The sequence below is a fragment of the Capra hircus genome, chromosome 8 (genome assembly GCF_001704415.2).
Source record: "Capra hircus breed San Clemente chromosome 8, ASM170441v1, whole genome shotgun sequence".
Taxonomy (NCBI): domain Eukaryota; kingdom Metazoa; phylum Chordata; class Mammalia; order Artiodactyla; family Bovidae; genus Capra; species Capra hircus.
The window spans coordinates 39,259,756-39,281,627 of record NC_030815.1 but is presented as its reverse complement, the minus strand read 5'-3'; the positions used below and the strand labels follow the sequence as shown (position 1 = coordinate 39,281,627).

Here is a 21,872-nt window from a genome sequence, read left to right as displayed (position 1 = left end):
TTTTGATTATAGTTTTAAATAGAGCTGGTAACATCAACTTAGAGCTGTAAACATCATTTTAGTAAGCTTTTTGATTACATCTAGTTTTTTGTATCACTACCAACACCATCTCCCCAAAGAATGTCTTGCACATTAATGTATTTTTCAGTCATTTTCATAATTAGCAAAGCACCAGTTACTTCCTGCCCTCTCCTGTCCCACCCCGACCCCAGTTTTGCTCGTTCCCTGTTGTAATGCTCTTTCCTCTCTATACAGTCTACTCTCTATATCTGTGAGTTCCATATCCACAGATTCAACTAGCTGTAGATTGAAAATATTCAGAGAAAAAAATTCCAGAAAGTTCCAAAAAGCAAACTTGAATTTACCATGTGCAGGCAACTATTTGCATAGCATTTATATTGTATTTATAACCATTCACATCTCATTTACGTTATATTAGGTATTATAGAGATGATTTAAAGAATATGGGAGGATATACATACTTTATATACAGATACTGCATCATTTTTTATAAGGGACTTGTGGATTCAGGGATTTTGGTGTCTGTGGAGGGGAGACAGATGCTTGAGCCAATACCATGCAGATATAGAGGAATGGAGGGACAACTGTATAATCTTTTTTACCAGTAGAGGTATGCATAATTCTATTATATTGCCTATTTATATAACAAATTGTGAACCAATCCCAGGTAATCCCTATCTGAACTGTGAGGCATGTTTGATTATAAAAGATTAACCTTTTCTCTGTTTTAAAATACCCTCAGAGGGAGTTCCCTGGTTGTCCAATGGATTGGACTGTGTGCTTCCACTACAGGGCCATGGGCTTGATCTCTGGTCTGGGAACTAAGAGCCCACATGCTGCCCAGCCTGGGCTGATAATAATGATAAGACAAAACAGCTTCAGACATCCTACTTATTTTAATTGAAAGGAAGAAATGAATTCCTTTGTACTGTCCTCTTAAACTGCTTTTATTTTTCTGGCTCTGTTCTCTTTTTAACTCAGATATTTCTTATACTTTTGGCTTAAATGTCATATTTATTTTGTAATTTAAATATCTCTCTGTCTTACCTCTCTGGCCATTTCAGGGTTATATGACCAAAATTATAAAACTTGTAATTCACTTTGATCAGCATGCTTTCCTGTTCTTAGGTATTAATCCTTTGTTGCACAGGTTTGCAATTCTTCATGTCATTGTTTATGGTATCTTTTATAGGAATCATTTTTATAACCTGTGTTAGCTAAATATTTTTTATAGTTCAAATACCTCACATAGTTCTCTCCTTATAATTTTTGATATAAGTACATATTCTCTATTCTCATTGTGACTAATGTTGTTCTTTGCTGAACCAGGCATTATACCATGATTACAGTTTCATTCTTATATGTACAACTTTTTGTTTTTCTGCAAGTTGATCGTTCCTTCAATTTCTTGTAGTATTTCTAATTCATACCAACTTTTGTATCAGACTAGATATGATAGGTTTCTAATTGAAATGACTGGAATATTTGTCTAATGGGTGTTTTGGAAAATATAGTATAATTATGGATATAGAGTGGACTGTAACTGAAAAAGCATGGTAAACCCATATTTGAAAGGGTCTCAAATATCAGACACAAGAATTTGTAATTCAGAGTGTATAACTTGGAGCCATTAAAGACATTTGAGCAATCGCAAAGAAAAGTAATTTAGAAGAATTACCTGATAACATGCAGTGAAAATAAATTTCTTCTTTTTCTTTTCTCCTCCTAGGAAATTGAACTTAAGTCATTAAGAGAAGCTTTGTCTTTTGTGTCATTAATTGATGGATATTATAGATTAACTGCAGATGCACATCATTATCTTTGTAAAGAAGTAGCACCTCCAATGGTGCTTGAAAATATACAAAGCAACTGTCATGGCCCAATTTCGTGAGTAATATTGACTTTTAAAGTAAATTTTTTAAAGTAATAACAAGATATTTATAAAGAATATTTTACACAACAGAATGATATACCTAGGTTTCGGAAGTTCAGGAAGAAAAATATTTTCTTGATCTGACTGAAATTATTTTTCTTTTAACAAAAGTCTATTTCCAATCAGATTACATAATAATTAGAATTATTTAGATTATAATCTACCATCTATATTCCAGTCTGTAGTACTAACTTGTTGTATAAGTTAGATATTTAGTACTCTCAGTTCAGTTCAGTTGCTCAGTCGTATCTGACTCTTTGCGACCCCATAAATTGCAGCACGCCAGGCCTCTCTGTCCATCACGAACTCCCGGAGTTCACTCAAACTCACGTCCATCGAGTCGGTGATGCCATCCAGCCATCTCATCTTCTGTCATCCCCTTCTCCTCCTGCCCCCAATCCCTCCCAGCATCACAGTCTTTTCCAATGAATCAACTCTTTGCATGAGGTGGCCAAAGTATTGGAGTTTCAGCTTTAGCATCAGTCCTTCCAAAGAACACCCAGGACTGATCTCCTTTAGAGTGGACTGGTTGGATCTCCTTGTGTGTAATTAATTCTTTGATATTAATTTTTTAAAACCGTCCAATTTATGTTTCATTAATTTGGAAATAATGTGGAGGAGCCACAATGCAAAATTTGATAATCATCCTTAATTTTTGAATAATCCAACACCTTCTATTGAAAGCTTTGAACACAAACTGTATCTGATATCCATCTTTCTAGACTATTGCTGTGCAGTATGTGATGGAAATGAAATGTTCTAAATCTGTGCTCTTTAGTAATGGCTACTAGCCGCATGTGGCTATTAAATATTTAAAATGCTTCTACTACAACCAAGGAACTGAATTTTTAATTTAATTTTAATAGCTTTACAGTTGATCCTTGAACAACACAGGATCTTAATCCACATGTAACTTACAGTCAGTCCTCCATATCTGTGGTTCCTTGATATCCTTAAGTTCAAACAACCACAGACCATGCAGTAGTATAGTATTTACTACTGAAAAATACCTGCATATATGTGGACCCTTGCAGTTCAAACCCACACTATTCAAGGGTCAACTGTGAAGAGCTTCATCTGGCTACTAGCCAACATATTGACCCACACAGTTGTAGACCTTACTTTAGCACTAGATAAAAACAGCTATCATGAATATTTGTTCACCCCAAGTAGAAGTTATCTCTCAACCAGAATGTGTTTTATGATTGGCACCAGGTTTGAAGGCAGAAAAGGCAGTGGCACCCCATTCCAGTAGTCTTGCCTGGAAAATCCCATGGACTGAGGAGCCTGGTAGGCTGTAGTCCATGGGATCGCTACGAGTCGGACACGACTGATCAACTTCACTTTCACTTTTCACTTTCATGCATTGGAGGAGGAAATGGCAACCCACTCCAGTGTTCTTGCCTGGAGAATCCCAGGGACGGCGGAGCCTGGTGGGCTGCCGTCTATGGGGTCGCACAGAGTCGGACGTGACTGACGCAACTTAGCAGCAGCAGCAGGTTTGAAGGACTTGAGCAGAAGAAACAATCTGGGGTTTTGAGCATGTTTTTTACCTTAGTGAAAGTGTTAGTTGCTCAATTGTGTCTGACTCTGCTACCCCATGGGCTATAGCCCTCCAGGCTCCTCTGTCCATGGGATTCTCCCAGCAAGAATCCTGGAGGGATTGCCATTCCCTTCTCCAGGAGATCTTCCTGACCCAGGGATCAAACCTGGGTCTTCTGCATTGCAGGAAGATTCTTCACAGTCTGCGCCACTGAAGAAGCTTTTTTACCTTAACCTGTCTTTAAATATTTGAGGAATCAGGTCCTGACTGAAATTCAAGACTGATTTGACCTATACCCATTGTCTAAGAAGTATGATTGTGAGAATTCCCTGGTGGTCCAGTGGTTCTGTCTCTGTGCTTCTGCTGCAGGGGTCATGAGTTTGATCCTTGATCAGGGAACTAAGATCCCACATGCTACTCAGTGCAGCCAAAAAAGAAGTATGGTTGCTATGACAAAGTTGCATTATTTGAACATTCTATAATTTACATATTCAATATTTTAAAAACTCCTGCCATTCATTCATTCATTATCCATCCATCCATTCTTTCATTTATTTGTAGAACATTTACTAAGTACCTGATATGTATCAGGTGCTGGTTTATATGTGAGAAATACAGCAAGATAATTCTTGCTTTCATGTAGATTACATTTCTTTCAATATATACAGCTTCAGTTAAACATATAGCAAATTTTTAAAAGTTAATAGTGTCTGTTGCTTGCCATTGGTCTTCTATTAGACCTTGGTATTATATTAAATATTAAAAATACTCATAAATTTTTATATTAGTAATGGCTGTGATGGAAGAGACAAGTGTTTTATGATACACTGATTGTATAGTTAAATGAAGTTTTGAGTATGGTTTTTAAAATGCTAAATTTGAAATTGGAAGGCAGAAGAGTCAAAGGAATGAATTGTGTTCTTTGTGATTTTGTATGTCTTACAATACCTTATGTTTTTAAAGCAATATAATTGCCCCTTGAATCATTGTGAACTTATTGCAGAATGGCTTGGTACTTCAGTATTTTTCCTTGCAAGATTATTGGGAAAAATATGAAGTGGAGGAGACTTATAAAAATTCTTAGAGTTTAAGGTTTGACTTCCAATCTGTTAGATGACACTTTGGTTGTGATGTCATGGTTCTTACTGCATTATCATTCAGATTATTTCTTTACCTTTAGAATGGATTTTGCTATCAGTAAACTGAAGAAAACAGGTAATCAGACTGGACTCTATGTACTTCGATGCAGTCCCAAGGACTTTCATAAATATTTTCTGACTTTTGCTGTTGAGGTTAGTATGACATAATTAATGGTAATATGTTTACTTAGTGCATCTAATTCCTCCTTGATAATATCTACTGTATTTCCTTTTTAATGCTCCAAATAATAGTTCTGGATATGATAACTAGCAATTAAGTAAGCTTAATGTTACCTCAGGGATTCTTTATACATAAACAAAATATAACTCCTAGGATTTATGTTAAAAATTATTTCTAATATCTTAGTATCTTTTTATCTGGATTTTTTTGTTTGAGTATTACCAGTATGTCAGATTTCATCACATCTTTTGAAGTCTCTTTTGTCACAAAAATGGAAATCTTTACCAAAACATTTAGAACAAAACAAATCAGAAGTAAACTTTCATTTTACTGGTAATGGTTATAGGATTAGAGTGAATTAGGGTAATGACAAAGAAGAAGACATTGTACTTTTAACTGGTGGTTTTTCCAATATTAAGAATAATGATCAACAATGTACACTTTAAGTGTAATACTGTAATGAAATCTTACTGTTAATACAGACCATTTTGAATCTCAACTAAAATTATTTATTGTGCAAAATTATATAAAATATACTATCATTTATAAAGCAATTTCATGGTATAAATCTTGAGAAACTTTATAGTTGCTTCCAAAATTTATCGTACTTTTTAAAAGTAGAGACTATAAGAATTGTGTTATTTTAATTTTTATAAAAAAAAATCATATTTAACATATGTAAAGTGGGTTAATTGTCCATGAAAATATAGAAAGTCGGTTGCTCCATGACTTTAATATTGTAAAATACTGATAGTCTATCCTAATTCACAGTCTATTATATTTAATTATCAAATCAAAATAAGTATATTTTTATGTTTACTGTATTAGTCTAGTATAATATGAGGGCTGTATATTAGGGAGCATACGGTATAATCCTGCTTTAAGATATTTATCTTTTTGTAAAACAAAAATGAAGTATACCAAAAAATATTAAATTGAGCATTATCCAGTGTAAGCAAATAAGACAATAAGAGAAGGTTTACAATGATTAAAATAGGTCCTTTAGAGTACGAAGGACTTGAGACTGACCAGAGATAATGAGTTGATTTTATAAAAAAATGGTTGTAAGTTGATTGAATATGTTTATAGCAGACTGAATATGTTTAAAAATAGATGGATGAGAAGTACAGCACATAAGACAAACATTGAAAAACTGAATATTATCAGAATTGCCACATTAGAGATAATTATACAAATACTGTAGTGGCACAGTGAAACAGGTCATCACCTTTGCCTGTGGAATGGAGTAAATGTTGTTAGGGAGGACCTCACAGAAAAAGTGAAATTAAACTGAGTTTTAAGAATTGAATAAAAGTCCATTGCTCAAAAGGAAAGGATGTACATTCTACGGAGAGATAGCACTTACAGTTTTCAAGGCATGAAATGGCATGGCATTTGCTTTAAATTTTTTAAGTCACTCAATATAGCTAGAACATGGATTATATGTTGAGAGTGGCAGGAGTTAAGGTTGGAGGTGGAGGCAGAAGCCAACTCATGGAAGGCCTTATATGCTAAAATCATTTTATACTATGTCTTTTAAATGATGGAAAGCTCTTAAGGATGGTATTATTATTGTTTATTATTATTGCTTTCTTCCTTGCCTTTCAATAAAGTAACTCTTAAGCCACATTTATAGGCTAGGATTTATGGTTCAAATATCTAAATGTTCTGTTGGTTGTTTCTGTGGTATCCTTTTTGTCACAGTAATCACTGTGATGTCCATTGTGATTTTTCCTTCCCTTTCTTTGTAATTAAACTTACATAGCGAGAGAATGTTATTGAATATAAGCACTGTTTGATTACAAAAAATGAGAATGGAGAATACAACCTCAGTGGTACTAAGAAGAACTTCAGTAATCTTAAAGATCTTCTGAATTGCTACCAGATGGAAACTGTTCGCTCGGACAGTATAATTTTCCAGTTTACTAAATGCTGTCCCCCAAAGCCAAAAGGTAAAATAGTTTTCTAGTTATTTTTAAAATACTGGTCTTGGGTGTTGTATATGGTGGGAGATATCTTCGGTATACTGATTTCACAAGAAACAGGAGAGAAAAAGCTCCAAAAACAATGAATTTTTTCCTCATATGTTGTACAAGCATCCTCTAATAGAATTGTTCAGTTTGGTTTGGGTTGTCTATAAGTAACTTAAAGTTGTATAATTCGAAAATTTATTTTAAGAAATAATTTCATAGTATCAATAAGCTACTTATTTATTGAACTGAAAGACCTCACAACCAAATTCTCATGTTATTCTGAAGAAATACTTTCAGATCCTTTTAGAATCTTAATTTCTTTTAAATTATCTTTTAAAGTGAAAATAGTAAGATTAGAAATCTCTTGAGATAACAGGCATATTAAAATTCCTGAAAAATTGTATTTGTTAAGAAAATGATTATAATTTTGCATACATTATAATAACTGGTTAGAGTACATCAAACTTCAATGAAAAAACTCCTAAAATACTTTTCCATGGGAAAATAAAAAGGAACAATAAGAGGCTGTTAAGCATTTCTTTTTTATAGGACACATTTTATTTTATTCCTTTGGAGCAATTTATATTCTCAGTGTGTTTTGATTTTATGTATATTTTTTTCATTCATTCTATCCTTTTTTTAAACAGACAAATCAAACCTTCTAGTCTTCAGAACCAGTGGTGTTTCTGATGTACCAACCTCACCAGCTTTACAAAGGCATAATAATGTGAACCAAATGGTGTTCCACAAAATTAGAAATGAAGATTTGGTATTTGTAAGTCAATAGATGCTGATTATTGTCTTTTTGTCTTTTTAAAACAACTGTTTTTGTCTTTTTAAACAACTGTTCTTCATTTTCTACCCCACATTCATTCACATGACATTTCAGTTCAGTTCAGTTCAGTCGCTCAGTTGTGTCCGACTCTTTATTGTAACCTATGTTATAAAAAGTTTATAGCAGTTCAAATACTTTCATTTCCTATGGAAAATGTAATACCAAACGAGTTAATTATTTTAAGAATGGAATTGTATTCTCTTTTGAGAAATTTAAAAAATATTAAAAATTAAAAGTATTCTTCTGAAAAAGTATCTTAATTCTCAGGTTCTCAAGAAAGTAAGGGAAATTCAAAGAAGGTACTGAAAACAGTAGTAACACATAAGAGCTGATGTTTGGCCACAGGACGTTTTGGGAAATAGGATTATTCTCATGAATCAAGAGAACTAAGAGCTAAAAGCAGTACAAAAAAGGGCCAAGTCTTGAGTTCTATACAAGACAAGGAGTTAAAAGTAAGGCTATCTGTGAATAAAGCCAGGATTCTTAAGTAAATGCATCCTCAGTGAAACAGTGTACGGATTATGAAAAATTTATCCACTAGCAAAAAGAGAAAAAGAATGTTGTCTTAGTTGTGCTCATAAGTTAGGAAAAAGTTCATCTTCAGAATTTGTAATTATAAACTTTCGAATTAAAGTTTATACCACCTGCATGGTTTGAGAAACCCTAAGCCAATAAATTGAAGAAGAACTAAAGAGCCTCTGGATGAAAGTGAAAGAGGAGAGTGAAAAAGTTGGCTTAAAGCTCAACATTCAGAAAATGAAGATCATGGCATCCAGTCCCATCACTTCATGGGAAATAGATGGGGAAAGAGTGGAAACAGTGGCTGACTTTATTTTTCTGGGCTCCAAAATCACTGCAGATGGTGTTTGCAGCCATGAAATTAAAAGACGCTTACTTCTTGGAAGGAAAGTTATGACCAACCTAGATAGCATGTTGAAAAGCAGAGACATTACTTTGCCAACAAAGGTCCATCTCGTCAAGGCTATGGTTTTTCCAGTGGTCATGTATGGATGTGAGAGTTGGACTGTGAAGAAAACTGAGCGCCAAAGAATTGATGCTATTGAACTGTGGTGTTGGAGAAGATTCTTGAGAGCTCCTTGGACTGCAAGGAGATCCAACTAGTTCATCCTAAAGGAGATCAGTCCTGGGTGTCCATTGGAAGGACTGATGTTGAAGTTGAAACTCCAGTACTTTGGCCACCTGATGCGAAGAGCTGACTCATTGGAAAAGACCCTGATGCTGGGAAGGATTGAAGGCAGGAGGAGAAGGGGACGACAGAGGATGAGATGGTTGGATGGCATCACCGACTCAATGGACATGGGTTTGGGTGGACTCCGGGAATTAGTGATGGATAGGGAAGCCTGGCGTGCTGCGGTTCATGGAGTTGCAAAGAGTTGGACTGAGTGACTGAACTGAACTGAACTGAACCCAGTAAATTAAGTTAAAATAATAGGTGGTACTCCTTTAGTAACACCTTGTGGTGGTCATCAAAAGCAAATATAAAATCTTTCTGGAAGGATATCCTGTTAATGTAGGCCACCTAAGATTCCCACAGATAAAATGACTCCAAACATGAGCTTTAAGCTGAAAATTTAAAAACATATGGAGAAGTAATCCAGGATTAAGCAAGAATCAGCAGACCAACAAGCATCAAAATTATATCTAAGAGCTTCATATAACAGACTTTTCAGTTAGAAGCTATAAAATACACATTTATATGTTTAAACATTAAAAAGGAGTTGAAAACAAGGGAAAAACCCAAGATAGTATCAACATAGCCAAAAAAAATTTGGAGGAAAAAGTATAAAAATGACAAATATACTCATTGACATTTAAAAAATGGACAAAATAAAGGCAGATTATTCATAGTTGAAGAGAGAACTACTGAATTGGAAGATCTGAAAATCATTTAAATGCTGCAGATAGGGAGAAAGAAATGGAAATTATGAAAGGAAGCTTAAGGGACATGGAAAGTAGAATGAGAAAGACCAAACTGGTATCTGAATTCCTTAAGGAGACAATAGATAAAATTATTCAGAATTAGAAAGATATGAATCTTATGTGAGTAACAAGAAGCAGGGAGTTGCCTGGTAACCTGACTAACATCACAAAACTGATAATAATAGAGTGCAGGCAGCCCTGCTTCAGATTGCAGGCTTTCAATTATTCTGTAAGGGTATATAAGAAGCACTAGTAATAGTAGTAATAGCTAACACTTAGTTGAGCATTTACTGTGTTGTAGACTGCACTAAATGCTATTGTGTATTTTTTCATTTATTGTTCATGACAGTTTTATGGAAAAATAATCCTCATTCTTCAGGTGAAGATACCAAGATAATTGCTGTATAGAAAGATTAAATGGCCTATAGAAGGTCACACAACTAGTAAGTAGTAATAAAAAACAGGTCAGAGATTCTGCACTATCAGGAAAGGCAAGCAAGGAAAGAGACTCACATGCAAATAAATGTAGGTAAACAGTGACATTATAAAAAGTGTTAAAGTTGATAATTATACCTAATTTAGGGCATTTAAGAACAGGGTGAAATCAAATTACACTTTGTTCTTTAATCTTTGTTTTCTGTGTTGTATTACTATGAAGAAAGCAGAATATAATCAATATGGAGTCTCAAATCAAGATTTGGTTTGTAAAGGAAATATTTGCTCATGAATTTTTTTTTTAACTCTTGTCATTGGACATATTTCCTGATTCCCACATTTTCTTCCATCCTTACTCATTCTTTCCTTTTTTTTTTTTTTTTTTTGGTTAAAGAATGAAAGCCTTGGCCAAGGAACTTTTACAAAAATTTTTAAAGGTATAAGAAGAGAAATAGGAGACTATGGTCAGCTGCATGAAACAGAAGTTCTTTTAAAAGTTCTGGATAAAGCACATAGAAACTATTCAGAGGTTTGTATATTCTTTATATAATTTATGTAGTTTATGATAGTTAAAATATGCTCTCATACACGCAAAACACACTGATGCATGTGGCTTTTCAAATTACAGTTTTTAAAAGTATATATATCAAAGACCTTTCTGAGGATACATTCTGTTGGGGCTAAAAAATAACAGAATTTTTTCATTGTAACTAATTTCCAAACTAATTTTTAAGCATGGTGTTATGTGTTTGATTACATCTTTGCATATATAATACTAAGGCAGTTGGTTTTAAAGTTGGCTCCCCAGAGCTTCCTAGGTTCCACAGGTTTCCTCTGTAATTGAATCTACTTTTTAAAAAAGTTTGAAAGGCAGTGTACTGAGGAACACTGTGTAGGTGAAATGTGGATGGATACCTTTGGGCATCATCAGAAGATGCTAGCCAGCAGAAATCCTGCTGCCAGTTGCCAGTCTTTAGCATAGTAAAATATCACCTAACGTGATGTAACACACATTTACGAACTTAAAATGTCTTAAAAGAAGTCAGTAGAACATAATGTGGAACATACAAGCCAAAGAGTTGTTATAATCCAGAACTCCACAGTGTTGGTGATTGTGATCTTCAACAACCATACCCCGAAGTTCTAGGCAAAGTTTAGTTGAGTTAGAGTGATATTATCTGCCAGTCTCCTGACATAGGTGTTAGACTGTTTTATCTGCTGAGTCATCATTCTTAATTCTTTAGGAAGTGTTAACTGAAGCTCCCATCCATGTTTACCGTGGTTCCACATCACTGTCTCTGGTGTATGCAGCTGTATGTATCTCTCTTCTCCACTCTGGCTGCTATGGGTCTAAGACTGTTTATCTTGCATCATTCACATTGCTCTGTATCACGATTGCTCTTTCTCACTGCTGTTTCCTTAAACTAAGCTTAAATTGGCGGTATCTTGGGAATGAACTCTTAACATCAAGGTTGATGGAAGTTGCAAATCTAAAGGGACCAAAGCACATTGTAGTCTTGTATATAGTCCTGCTGAGAATAGAAGTGCATTTTTCTAATGGCAGAATATCTTTCTGAACTGTGAATGCTTATAGACATGAAAGGTAATTCTTTTGCAATTTTTACTTTTTTTTTTCTTTTCGTTAGTCTTTCTTTGAAGCAGCAAGCATGATGAGCCAGCTTTCTCACAAACATCTGATTTTAAATTATGGAGTATGTGTCTGTGGAGAGGAGAGTAAGTAAAACCACCAGCTTCCTTTCTGTTAATGTTATGTCTTTCAAAACATCCATTTTTATTTATATAGAAAATTTAATTTTAGGATCATAGTTGGATATCAGTATAACTATAACAAATTAAATATTGTTGAAACAGAAAACACTATTTTTTAAATTTATTAATATTTCCGATACTTTTTCATTTAGGGGAAAAGGAGAATATACTTCCTACAAAGTTTGAAAACAGTGTTTTAGAGCATATAATCCCAGTTCTTTTGGTTTTATACTTACTTCATTGACTCTGTGATGCATTTTTTTCACATTAAAAGTATCTGAATGTGATATAATTGATGGTATTTCATAATTAACAATTTAAAAAATTTTGCAGTCCATAATAATGGAACATAGGACAGTCAGTGGCATCTATGAAATATATATGTAAGTCTTTGTGTGCCACATAAAGTTTTACTAAGCTCTTGCTCGTTAAAACTCCAAGATTTTTTTTTTTAATACTAATGTAAATTTCTCCAGTAAATTCTTTATTATTGATGTATGGATTATTCTCCAAATTAACCATGGGCAGCAAAACTTTCATAACATTGGTTTTAGTTACCCAGCAAGATCCAAAGGTGACTTTTGTCACCAAAAATTGTTATATACATATGAAAATTAATTTTAATATTAGTTGAAGCAGAGTCATGATTTGAGATTCATTCTATATATGATATTGTGTTTATATATAATTATTTAGACTTCTACCTCTTACTGTTGTGAATAAACTAAAACCCCAAAATGGAGTAGTATATACCTGTTATGCTTTCTTTAAATTATTGTATTTCATGTAATTTAATTTCTTTACCTATAATACTCACATATAACTATAAATATATTTATAAAAGTTTAAAATTATATATTTTTCATTGTATTATACTTTAGCCTTATTATTATTATATTTTAATGCAGACATTCTGGTTCAGGAATTTGTAAAATTTGGATCACTAGATACATATCTGAAAAAGAATAAAAATTCTATAAATATATTATGGAAACTTGAAGTGGCTAAACAGTTGGCATGGGCCATGCATTTTCTAGTAAGTAGTACATTCTTTTGTCAACTTACTGTTTTACATTTTGAAGCAGTGTGAAAGAATCTTGACCTGGGAACAAGAAATAAGTCTATAGATGCTGAGTTATTTAAAATAATCTGTGTCACTTGGGGAAAGGGATTATTTTAGGTGTGTATTTATATGAAATAAATTTTGAAATAAGTAGTATTTTCATTCCATCAGTCTCTTAGAACTGCTAAAGGGTAATCTGTAGTTTGTGTACCTTAACTTTAAAGAATTGAATGAAAAATTATTAAAAAAAGAAAAGCTATGGGCAGCATAAAAATCCTGTAGAAAGTGCCTTGTTACAATATTTGTAGGTAATTGGAAATTATGTCCACTGAGAAAGTGATATTGTCAGAAAAGCAAAATACTAGAGGGTCAGCCAGTAATCAGATTCTTCAGAGTGCACCTACTGAACAGAAACAGTATTTCTTGTGTCAGCTGCTATCTATAATACATACAGTTTAAAATCTCAGATTCATAAAGTGAACTGGCATAAAGTAGTTTTAAAAATATTAATTTTTCAGAGACTTCCCTGGTAGTCCAGTGGTTAAGACTTAGGACTTCCAAGCAGCGGGTACAGGTCCAATCTCTGGTCAGGGTGCTAAGATCCCATATACTGCTGAGTGTGACAAAAAATAAATTAATAATTAAATAAAATAGCCTGTAAAAATGATAAAAGTAAGTATTTGTTTTATCATGGGTATAGATTATTATTTTGTTTAAAATGTAAAATAGGAAGCACAGTGCTGCTATAAAATTTCCTTATATTTTCTCAAAGTATACCTCCAAATTAATGTTTACTTAATTTTTGCTTTTTAAATCCATTTGGAGGCCCTGGACATACCAAGTGCTCAAAATTTGTGGATTAATATTTGAATGTTTATGCAATTAATTTTAATAGGAAGAAAAAACCCTTATTCATGGGAATGTGTGCGCCAAAAATGTTCTTCTTATCAGAGAAGAAGACAGGAAGACAGGAAATCCTCCTTTCATCAAACTTAGTGATCCTGGCATTAGTATTACAGTTTTGCCAAAAGACAGTAAGTTCTACAGGAATCAAATTTAATTTCATTAACCTTTGCTTGGAAAGAGGCATAAAAATCATGCTGTTAATTTTTTTCAAACACTATTTTATTGACATATTCTTGCTTAATAAATTTAGTTACCATTTTCAGCAACCTAAATTATAGTTACATCTTAGACTCTTGTCTGTTTCTCCTTATGTTTCCGAACTGTAAAGTGATTTTTTGAAGCAGTTTTAATCCCTAATTAAGTATGAAATGTCAGGTTTTATCCAATTTTATTGTGGAATTTTTAAATATCATTCTTTGAATCACAAGTAAATTTTCTAAATTTTTTTCTCTTTAGTCATTAAATAGAAATTTGTGAAGAAATATTTCTAGTTTGAAATATTTATTTTGTTTCATTATTCAGCTAATTATGCCTTATTTTACTTTTCTTTTGTGTTGGTAACATCCTTAACAAAATTAAAAATTTCAGTCAAAGAGGAGTTTTTTTGGTCCAAATAGTGTTGTAATTGTGTTTCATTGAATTAGCTAATTTCTCTAATTGAATGCTCTACACTTAGAATCCAGATTTATCAACTTTTGTACATTGATGCGTGGTTTCTTTTTTGAGCTAATAGTAGTTGAACTCTGTACCTTTATATGACAGTGAGGACAGGGACTATAGGGCAGAAAATGTTTTAGGAATTTAGATCTGATACTTGGGGATTTTGCCGTTTGGAGCGGAATGTGAAGAGAATATAAATTCGTATGAAGGAGAAAGGACTGTACTCTTATATCTCTTAATTATGCACTAGAAATATTCACATTGCTTTACCACAATGTACCAAAAGATGCAACAGTTTATCATTCTTATTTATTTATTTACTTACTTATTTACATACCTGTTTACTTAATATATATCTATCTTCTATCATTCTGTCTATGCCAGAATACCAGAAGGTAAAGTTAAAGTGTTCCCTCCTTTTGTAAATACCATTTTTCTGATGGGATCAAAGACATCAAAAAATTAACTTGGAAGATTCCATGGTCTGGGCAGAACCTATGTATATCAATATTGTGCCAAGAATATCTTGGTATAATTTAATCATTCATTTGCCTGTTGGCCCTTGTTTTTCATCTGCAGGTTAGAATAGTCACTACTATTGAGTCATTAGTACAGATTGAAATGATGTTAACATTACCTTTGTTGTTTATACATTGTAAAGAAGTAAAAAATATATCAAGAAGCAATTTGGGAAAAAATTTATGGGGAAAAAAATACTGTGAATGCATAGCTATTAGGAAAGGGTAGAGAGAACGGGGCAGTAGTTGAAACACTATGGTTTAATGAAAAATTTAGTCGATCCAGGATTCATTGTACAGTAACTAATTCTGTGCTATTAACAAATTGTATAACTTTGGGCAAATTATTCAGTCATTATGGGTCTTAATGTTGGCATTGTTAAAGCTGAGATGTTGAATTAGGTGATCTCAAAGGTCCCTTCTGGCCCTTAAGCATGTGTATATGCATGAACATACCCCCTGCCCCAAGCAAATTAAAATGATTTGATTATTCCAATTTGTGTGAAATTATTAACATATATAAGAATTGTTTTATTAAGGGAGTTATTTAAGCATTTTTTTTTTTACTATCATTTAAAAGTCCTGCAGGAGAGAATACCATGGGTACCACCTGAATGCATTGAAAATCCTAAAAATCTAAACCTGGCAACAGACAAATGGAGTTTTGGTACCACATTGTGGGAAATCTGTAGTGGAGGAGATAAGCCGCTGAGTGCTTTGGATTCTCAAAGAGTAAGTTTATATAAACACTGAAGTTGTAATTACTTTGTGATCCCTAATATTTCTTTCACATTATTTGATATTCTTTAGCCCATTTTATGTTAAAAAAGGTTGATAATGGCATTTATAATTTATTCTCAACATGTGGTTCTTTAATTATAGAAACTACAATTTTATGAAGATAGGCACCAGCTTCCTGCACCAAAGTGGACAGAATTAGCAAATCTTATTAATAATTGCATGGATTATGAACCAGATTTTAGACCTTCTTTCAGAGCCATTATAAGAGATCTTAATAGTTTGTTTACTCCAGGTATGTACTGTTGGAGCAATCTTAATGAGGTATTTAATAAATCCTTACTAATTTTGTAATGCCCCTCTGAGAAGTTCCCTGATGTCTTTTAGACCCTCTTAATTTCTTACATTCATATGACTTTTTCTACCTTATACGTATTCTAGTCTCATTGATTGTGAAGTATTTTCATAAAAGGCTTTTACCCTTTAATAACCTCACTTTAGTTTGCTAGTTAATGAATATTACACTGAGAAGTTTATTTGATTTTTTGTAAACAATTCTTTGTTTTTTAAACTAGCTCTCACATATGGCTGATTAATTTTCTAAACATGAAGTAGATTTTTGTTTGTCCTCTCCTCCTTAAAAAACTTAGCTAAATATACATGTGTCTGACCCATAAATATTTTCTGTTCCAATACTACTTGCTCTTCTTGCCACAAAAATCGGCATACAAACTTACTTTATAAATACTAAAACTGCCTATTTTGGAAAGTATTCGTTATCCTTTGCAAAAATCTTTACCAAAAACCTGTCCAATTATGAGTTATAATTCAAGGCTTCCATTAACAATCTAAATGTTTAGAGTTGCCTTGTATCAATTTGTATTTAGTGTTTCTAACTCATTATGATTATTTTGGTCAGCCTGAATAAGAATAATTTTAACCCAGAGAATGGATTTGCCAGATTATGGTAGAAATGTTATTTATTTCTCCAGATTATGAACTATTAACAGAAAATGACATGTTACCAAATATGAGAATAGGTGCCCTAGGATTTTCTGGTGCTTTTGAAGACCGAGACCCTACACAATTTGAAGAAAGACACTTGAAATTTCTACAGCAACTTGGCAAGGTAAGGTGTCAGAAGATTTTTAAATAATTGAAGTGTAATCACAAAACATTTTATTTAGGGGAGAAAAGACTTTTCTCTAAAGTTCACTTTCCACAGAGTTTTGGAGTGTTTGTATAACCAGCAGGTACCTACTATATAACATAAGAAACTCTGCTCAATATTTTATAACAACCTAAATGAGAAAAGAATTGGAAAAAAGAACAAATACGTGTATATATATAACAATCACTTTGCTCTACAGCTAAAACTAGCACAGCATTATTAATCAACTATGCTTCAGTATAAAATAAAAAGTTTTTAAAAAGGTGTTTGTAGAAAAAAGGTTTAGTTTTCAGATTTTGGGGAAATGCTGTGTTAAATAGCTGTCTTTACTGAAAATTTTGTTGGAACCTTTAACATGTACTATCCTCCTTTTCAAGAGGAGGATAAATTAAGCTATATTTTTCCCAATTAATTTGACCATGAGATTCTTTCTTGGTAGAGAGCACTTTAGTTATGAGATAGAGAGAAGAACAATTAATAAGCCTTTCCACCAGCCTCCTTTTTTAGTCACCTAAGGAAGAAATTATTAATCTGCTTGCTCATTCAGAGTGCAGATGTTGACTGGAGAAGGCATGTTTACTAGCAGACAGTTTCTCTCTTCTGAAAGGTCACACAGTCAGGCATAGCCTACATATTAGGATGGTAAAAAAGTTATTGTAGTTTCAGACCGTGAATTTTAAGCCATTGTAACTAGGCTCAAACACATCTTTATTAATCAAAATAGGAACCATTACAATCAGCACATTTTTGCCAATGAGAAATAAGTTTGTTTATTCCTGTAGCATAAAAATCTGTGTTTCAGGATTCGACTGACTTTTGGAATGCATTTTCCCTGGAAAAAATCCCTGAGATGCTTGAAGAAGTGGTAGTCAGTTGGCAAGAGGTCAGCTGAATGTGGAGAATGAGGCAGAACTTTGTAGGGCGATTCATTCAGCTTTTGAAGCGGTCGTTGTGTCATGTGTGGTTGAGTGTTGTCATGGAGAAGAATTGGGGTTTTTTCTGTTGAGTAGTGCTGGCTTCAAGCATTGCAGTTTTAGGTGCATCTCATCGATTTGTTGGGCATACTTCTCAGATGGAATGGTTTTGCCAGGGTTCAGAAAACCATAGTAGATCAGACAGGCAGCAGATCACCAAACAGTGATCATGACCTTTTTTGTCAAAACCTTTTACCAAACCTCCCAAAGTTTGGCTTTGGGAAGTGCTTTGGAGCTTCTTCTCAGTCCAGCCACTGAGCTGGTTGTCACTGGTTGTATAGAATACACTTCTCATTGCATGTCACAGTCAGATCAATTTCATTGTTGCATGGAATAAGAGAAGACAACACATCAAAGTGATGATTTTTTTTGATTTGTGGTTAGCTCATGAGGCACCCAGCTTTTTCACCTTTCTGGTTTGCTTCAAATGTTGAATGACCATAGAATGTTCTTTGGCAACTTTTTGTGTAGTTGTAAGAGGATCAGCTTTAATGATCCTCTGAATTGGTCGTTGTCAACTTCCGATGGCCAGCCACTGTGCTCCTCATCTTCAAGACTCTCAACTCCTTTGCAAAACTTCTTGAACCACCACTGCACTATACATTTGTTAGCAGTTCCTGGGCCAAATGCATTGTTGATGTTGCGAATTGTCTTCTCTGCTTTATGACCTATTTTGAATTGCTCAAATTTGTTTTTTGTCTAACATCATTTCCCTAGTCTAAAATAAATATAAAATAAACGGCAAGTAATAAGTCACTAGCAAAATGCCATAAAGCAAGAAATGTGCATTAAAATGATGTATAACATAATCACATTTGTTTAAGAATGTATTCCAATATCAAACAGCAGAGTTCAGTGCAAAACCACAATTACTTTTGCACCAACCTATATTTTAAGTAAGATAGAAAAGGCTTACTTCTTAATAGGTCCAATCATAGTGGTAAGCCCTCATTCTTCCTCTAAGCTTGGTAGTATAGGGTTCTGTACCATGTGACCTTGTGAACTGGATTTTTGGCATGGATGCAATGTGAAGGCCTCACTTAGGTATTGAATCTAAACTAAATGTTCTGATCCAGTTTTGCCAGAGCTAAACATCGGGGGTTATATTATACATTGGCTTAGTTTTATTAATACTTTGATGTCATCCTTTGTAAAGTATTCTTGAAAATGTTTCAGAGTGTAGCAATGACAAAAATAAGTCTAGGTATTTGGTATATTCATTATGTATTGCTGTGCAACAAATTACCCTAAAACTTAACAGCTGGGAAAACAAAACAAAACAAAACATTTATTAGGTGAGTCAGGAATCTGGGAGCAACTTAGCTGGATGATTCTAGTGCAGGGTCTCTCAAAAGACTGCAACCAAGGTGTCAGCCAGGTCTTGCAGTTTCATTTGAAAGCTTAACTAGGGAAAGACTTACTATTGATATTGATATTACTATTGATATTCTGAGGCTATTGATAGGCCTCAGAATATCTGCTTCCTAGCTCACTTATATGGGCCTCTCCACAGGCTGCCTCACAACATGGGAGCTAAGAGCAAACACCCAAGATCAAAGCCATAGTCTTTTTATATCCTTATCTCAGGCATGGCATCTTCTCACTCTTGCCATATTCTGTTCACTGTCAGTTCAGTTCAGTTGCTTAGTTGTGTCCAACTCTATGTGACCCCATGGACTGCAGCACGCCAAGCTTCCCTGTCCATCACCAACTCCCAGAGCTTGCTCAAACTCATGTCCATCAATTCGGTGATGCCATTTAACCATCTCATCCTCTGTCGTCCCCTTCTCCTCCTGCCTTCAGTCTTTCACTCTCTTTCACTTTCAGTCAGTGTTTACTATAAATGAGTTTATAGCCTACACTCAAAGGAAGGGGATTTTAAAAGAGCTTGAATATCAGAATGTAGAGAATATTGGGAGATAATCACAGAAGCTACCAATGACACAGCATGACCTTGGCTTAAGCAGCAGACATTTTTTTCCTCAAAGTTCTTGAGATAAGTCTTAAGATCAAGGTTCCAGTAGGGTTCAATTTCTGGTGAAGGCTCTCTTCTTAGCTTGCCACATGGCAACTTTCTCACTGTGTCCTCATGCGGCAGACAGCACTGGTGTCTCTTCTTTTTCTTGTAATGGCACTAGCCTTACAGGATGAAGGCCTCACTCTTGTGACCTTATTTAACCTTTATTACCTCTTCAGAGGCCGTCTCCACCACGTTGGGGTTAGGGCTTTATCATACAAATTTGAGGGGATGGGACATGGACATTCAGTCCATACTACTACTACTACTAAGTTGCTTCAGTCGTGTCTGACTCTGTGTGACCCCATAGATGGCAGCCCACCAGGCTCCGCCGTCCCTGGGATTCTCCAGGCAAGAATGCTGGAATGGGTTGCCATTTCCTTCTCCAATGCATGAAAGTGAAAAGTGAAAGTGAAGTCGCTCAGTCGTCTCCGACTCTTAGCGACCCCATGGACTGCAGCCCACCAGGCTCCTCCGTCCATAACAGACCCTTATTCCATACAGCTCACTGACAGTGATATCAAAGTCTATATTGTGAAAAAGAAAAGTTCTTCCTGGAAGTTAGTGACAGAAATTTAGAAATTCCCTGGCATGTCCTTTGGCTTATCTTAAAAAATAATGTTTATGATTTGTAATAATGCCTTTTTGAAGTTGTTTATATTTGAGCCTCTAATTCCTTTTGGAGAAATTAAATATTTAGGCTTACTACACACCTACTAAAATATTGTCTCCTTTTTCTGAAAGTTATTTAATGTGAGTTTAGAGATACATCTTCTAATTCTAGCTGCTGAAATTGACTGTATAATCAGAATCAATAATTTTTCTAGAAAACTTGAGATTTCCATCTTAATGTAATATGTTGTTTAAGGGTAATTTTGGGAGTGTGGAGATGTGCCGGTATGACCCTCTACAAGACAATACTGGGGAGGTGGTGGCTGTGAAAAAGCTCCAGCACAGTACTGAAGAGCACCTCAGAGACTTTGAAAGAGAAATTGAAATCCTTAAATCCTTGCAGCATGACAACATTGTAAAGTACAAAGGAGTCTGCTACAGTGCTGGTATGTTGCCCGTTGATACTTTTTTTGAATTTAGGATATGTCTTTGGCATAGTGGGTAATAGAAACATATGATGTCTAAAGATCTGGACTTAAAATATTCCAGTGCCCAGAGAAGGAAACATTCTGTATGACTGGAGATTGTGTTTGGTGTTGGTGGGCTGTAACAGCAGGAAATCCTTGATTACTTGGCTGATCATTCTTTTCACTGAGGATGATGGTTACCATTTTTGCTTTAGCATACCAAGGGAATATCATTTCTAAAGAAATTGTTCATATTTTCTATGAAAATATTATTTTTTAATTAGATCCTTTTTATTCGGTATAGATGAAGAGAAAGTAAGTTTTCTCATCAGCTTATTTTGATTTGCATAAATGGTTACAGGAGATTAAAACATAAATATTTCTAAAACTTTCTGTTCAGACCATTTTGATTCAGAAAGTTAGTGTTCCTAACTACCACATGACCTTTAATTTATAATCAGATTTTGTCATCTTAGGCTCAGATTTTATATCTCTTTAGGTCATTCATACACAGTTATCTTATATTAGTTCATCAATAAAACATGACAGAATAAAACATTACGTTCTCATTTGTGTGTTAATAGGCCGGCATAATCTAAGATTAATTATGGAGTATTTACCATATGGAAGTTTACGAGACTATCTCCAAAAACATAAAGAACGGATAGATCATAAAAAACTTCTGCAGTACACATCTCAGATATGCAAGGTACCTAATATCCTGGCTATTTGTTCTAAATGAAGAGAGTTTGTGCTTAGTTGCTCAGTCATGTCTGACTCTTTTGCGACCCCATGGACTATAGCCCGCCAGACTCCTTTGTTCATGGGTTTCTCTAGGCAAGAATATTGGAGTGGGTGGCCATTCCCTTCTCCAGAGGATCTTCCTGACCCAAGGATTGAACCTAGGTCTCCTGTATCACAGGTGAATTCTTTACCATCTGAGCCACCAGGGAAGCCCAAATAAAGAGCATACGC

At 34.2% G+C, this 21,872-nt stretch overlaps 1 protein-coding gene across 1 annotated transcript in view; it reads left to right on the top strand.

The window, feature by feature from the left end:
- JAK2 (Janus kinase 2) overlaps window positions 1–21,872 on the top strand; it is a 115,225-nt gene that overhangs the window by 78,784 nt on the left and 14,569 nt on the right. The window contains exons 9-21 of the mRNA XM_018052022.1: window positions 1,751–1,908; window positions 4,678–4,789; window positions 6,583–6,769; window positions 7,438–7,565; window positions 10,396–10,530; window positions 11,648–11,735; window positions 12,680–12,807; window positions 13,730–13,868; window positions 15,499–15,650; window positions 15,801–15,951; window positions 16,649–16,785; window positions 20,687–20,876; window positions 21,482–21,606. Of these exons, the coding sequence (XP_017907511.1) occupies window positions 1,751–1,908; window positions 4,678–4,789; window positions 6,583–6,769; window positions 7,438–7,565; window positions 10,396–10,530; window positions 11,648–11,735; window positions 12,680–12,807; window positions 13,730–13,868; window positions 15,499–15,650; window positions 15,801–15,951; window positions 16,649–16,785; window positions 20,687–20,876; window positions 21,482–21,606 (1,830 nt within the window). The remainder of the gene's footprint in view (window positions 1–1,750; window positions 1,909–4,677; window positions 4,790–6,582; window positions 6,770–7,437; window positions 7,566–10,395; window positions 10,531–11,647; window positions 11,736–12,679; window positions 12,808–13,729; window positions 13,869–15,498; window positions 15,651–15,800; window positions 15,952–16,648; window positions 16,786–20,686; window positions 20,877–21,481; window positions 21,607–21,872) is intronic.